Raw genomic sequence first — 3880 nt, 5'->3', positions numbered from 1 at the left:
AAAAAAAAAGTCATCTTAGAGTTCTGCATTTTGAAGATAAACTGTGAAAAAAATGGACTGGACCCCCTTCAGTTCTCTGGCCTTGCTCTCATTTCAGGTGCTATCAGGCTCTCCACTCAGTCCATTCCAACGGTCCAATCTAATCCTTTACCTGTAGGCCTGTCCTTTTGATGGTTTTTCTGGATACCAGTGATTTTTATATTTTTCTTGAAGTATAAGAGTCAATTTCTCAGCAAACCTCTCAACGGCCTCTTTTTTCAATTTATCATGTTTTCGAACTAGCCTTGTGAAAAAGAAGACAACAGCAGCAATTTCGTTCTTCATCTTTCCCTGCAAAGATAAAACAGTTTTTCTCAAAAAATGGAAACATATAAACTGGAAGATAAAGCTCTGCAAATAACCCCGCTCCACAACTTCCCTTCATTTATCTGCTGTTTCATTGACTCAGATCCGGAATAGGGAACAAAAAAAATCACTAATTTATACCATAAATACCTTATTATAATACTGTCTAGGAATCTTATCACTTAGCTTTGTGAAGTTCAGTAAAGACAGCATACCAAATTGCTCCTGTTAGCTAAAATAAAATCAGAGATATTATATACTTTTTACTAAATTTGTCAATATTTAGCTACAATAATTTAAGTTTAAAATTCTGTGAAGTAAGTTGAACTTTAAAACACAAGTCCACTTTGAAAACCAGTATTGTATAGCTACTATAGAAAACAGTGGCAATTCCTAAAAACATTAAGACAATTACCATAAAACCAATCAATTCTACACTCAAAAGCTATATATACCCCAAAGAGATGAAAATATACTTCTACACAGAAACGTATACACAAGTGTCAATATTAGCATTATTCGTAACAGCCCAAGGATGAAAGCACCCAAATGTTAAACCGATGGGACATCTGTCAAGTGATGGGACAAATAAATGTGGTATATACATGCAATGGAGTATTATTCAGCAACAAAAAGAAGAATGATATGATATACTGATACATGCTACAACATAGGTAAACCTCAAACACCCCGTGTTAAGGGAAAGAAGGCAGTTACGAGAGACCAAATATTATGACTTCATTTATAGGAATTTTCCAGAATATGCAAATCTATACAGAGAGAAAAGTAGGTTGGTGGCCTAGGGGCAAGAGTGATGATGGGGGAAAAGAGATGTGCATGAATACAGGGTTTCCTTGTAGGGTGAAGAAAACGTCTTAAACTGATTGTGGTGATGGCTGCACACCTTTGTGAATATACTAAAACTAATTATCTGTAGATTTTAAATGTGTATGTTGTATGCTCTGTGAATTCTATCTGATACGTGCCTTACATGTAAAGAAAAAAATTCAGCAATGAGTTTCTATAAGTGTTCTTTCAGGAACAGAAATATATTTACCTAAAAAATGTGGCCAAAAATAGGGGCTCTATCAAAACATATTTAAGAGAGCAGAAATTCAGGGTCATCCACAGAAAAATCAAACTAAAAGAAATAATCAGAGATTTAGCTGCATTCTGGAACCACCTCAAGAAAGACTCTTTAAATGGCAGATATGATTTATCATTGATTAATCCATAAAGGCAAAAACCTTGTCCTGGGATTGTTTCGATGTATATTCTGGCTTTACACGATGAGCTCATTCATTTGGCTGCTGTAAGTACCTTGGAGTTATTCACATGCTGCATTTACTAAGCAATATCGCCCTTTGCAAAGCCAATTATTAAAAACATACAGTGTCTGCTATATTTAGTATAAAAACCAACTAACCTAGCTGACAGTTTTTGTGTTCTCACACATTCGTTTTCTCAAACCTCTTAAAGTCTCTCTTCATAATATGATTCCTTTATTCCTTGTGCAAATTCAAACAAGGGATCTCACTGTGAAAGAAATTCTACAGTTATCTGAGAAGTGCGCTGGCAGCCATACCCACTCTGATCTTGGATGGGAAGACACCCAAACCTTCCTCCTGGAACCCTAGAATGCCAGCTACCAGACAACAGGTACTGGGTTGCATACAAAAGTGTGCAGGTGCACACAATTCCTGCCTTCTGCAACTGCTGCGAGAGGCATCCCCCTAAATAATGTCGAGCCATTTCTGCTTTATTAGGCTGTATTTATATGCCACCATGTTATGATGGAAAAGACAACCCACTCCAATTTAATATACGGGTTGGGATGAAAGTTGCTTGCTGATGGAACTACATTAGCTTACATCTCACCAAAGAAAACAAGGAACCACACTAAGAAAAAGCACTGAAGCCTTAGCTAGATCATTCTCCTCATTCATTAAATCTACTATGTTCTACATATCTGAGTTTAGAGATTTGTTCTCGTTTTTGTTTTGTTATGTTTCCTATCAAAAATCACAAAAAAAATAAAGGAAGGAAAGAACCACTTGGTGGTTGCTATTGGTTGTAACACAGGATGAGTCATATGTAATTACTTTTTTTTTTTTCAGTTTGAAGGAATGATGCCTGGAATAGCAGAAAAATTAACCCACTCCCACCAATCAGAATTCTGGGAGTACCAAAAGGTAAAAGAGGGAGTTATAAAGTCAGAAAAAGAGAAACTAGAAAGCAAGCAGGTCCAATAAGACCAAAGGCGTCCTAAGTAGCCGTAATTCCTCCACCCACACTGCGAGCGAGAAGCTCCCATTTTAAATATCGCACGGTGACGTCATCCCGGGACGTCGCCACCGCGGCGGCGGCTCCTCAAGTTCTACTTTGTTCCACAGGCTCCTCCGCTCGCAGCGGCATGCACAAAATCCAGAGGAAACCCAAGCTCAGCCTTCCAGCAGTTTCTAACTTTGTACTTTTTCCCTGTGTTGTAACGAAAGGCTAATCGCAACCGTTTCTAGACACAAATACTCCTGCTAGACGTTCCCCAGGTTGAGGCAGCAGGGATCCCGGCCGTGGGGGTGAGGAGCCCTCGACCAGCCTCCGCGGCGTTACGAAGCGGGCTCCGGCCGCGGAGGAGAGGCAGGATTTCCCACGGGGCCGGATCGGACCCCTGAAGCCATCAAAACCTGCTGCTCGGCACTCCCGCTCGGGGTTTAAGAGTGCTAGGTGAGTAGGCAGCAAACATCTCCGCCCACTCTGGAGAGAACGGCCTGCGAGAGCGTCCAACTTCTGCAATCGCGGTTTTCCCCGAGTTAAGGGGGGGGAAGGGCCCTGGAGCCCCGTTCCCTTCCTGCCCCCTCCCCCCCAACAGCCTCGCGGGGTGCGTCTTCCCGTTCGCCCGCCGGTCCGCGGCCCCCGGCCAGGTTCCAGCCTCCGGGGGGGCCCTGGGTTCCAGGACGGGGCTCCCCTCGGGCGCGACCCCCAGAAAAGCAAGCCGGGTTCCCGGCTCGGGAAAACGCACGGACGCGGAAGGGGGGTGGGAAATAGGAAGGCCGTCGCCCACTCCACGCGGAGGGGAAGGCGCGGTGGAAACGTGGCAGGAGCCTCGAGGCGGCGTCTCCTCCGTCCCCGTGCCGCCGAGGGTCGCGCGGAAACCCTCTCGGGCCGCCCCCTTCGGCCCACAGTCCTTCCTTCGCGCCGAGCAGGGCCGATGCAAACCGGTTCGATCCCACACTCCTCCCCCTTCCCCCGCGCGCCGCCCGCCGCGAGCCTTCGACGTGGCCTCAGGTCGCCGGGACCACCCTCCTCCCAGCGCCCTCCGCTCCACCATGTCCGCCTCCCCCCGGCCCGGTCTCCTTACCAACGCCGCCGCCCTGGGGCCGCAGATTTGGCGACCCTGACCGTCTCCGGGCCGGGAACCGAGGGCGCCGCCTCAGCGGGCCGGCGCTTGGCGGCAGCGACCGCAGCGAGCCTAGTCCGGAGCGTGTGGCTCTCGCGTCGTCGGGCGGCCGAGCGCGCGCTGAGAGGGCGGGCGGAC

The 3880-nt window shown here is 46.6% G+C and overlaps 1 protein-coding gene across 1 annotated transcript in view; it reads right to left on the bottom strand.

Annotated features, from left to right (window-relative positions):
- The window catches only part of BTG3 (BTG anti-proliferation factor 3), a 21501-nt gene extending 17627 nt beyond the window's left edge, over positions 1-3874 (bottom strand). Inside the window, exons 1-2 of the mRNA XM_029939120.1 lie at positions 3704-3874; positions 152-330 (exon numbers count right to left, since the gene is read on the bottom strand). Of these exons, the coding sequence (XP_029794980.1) occupies positions 152-324 (173 nt within the window). The 5' untranslated portion in view covers positions 325-330; positions 3704-3874. The remainder of the gene's footprint in view (positions 1-151; positions 331-3703) is intronic.
- Positions 3875-3880: the final 6 nt, after the last annotated feature.

Source organism: Suricata suricatta, chromosome 5 (assembly GCF_006229205.1).
Source record: "Suricata suricatta isolate VVHF042 chromosome 5, meerkat_22Aug2017_6uvM2_HiC, whole genome shotgun sequence".
Classification (NCBI taxonomy): domain Eukaryota; kingdom Metazoa; phylum Chordata; class Mammalia; order Carnivora; family Herpestidae; genus Suricata; species Suricata suricatta.
This window is presented reverse-complemented; position numbering and strand designations above follow the sequence as displayed.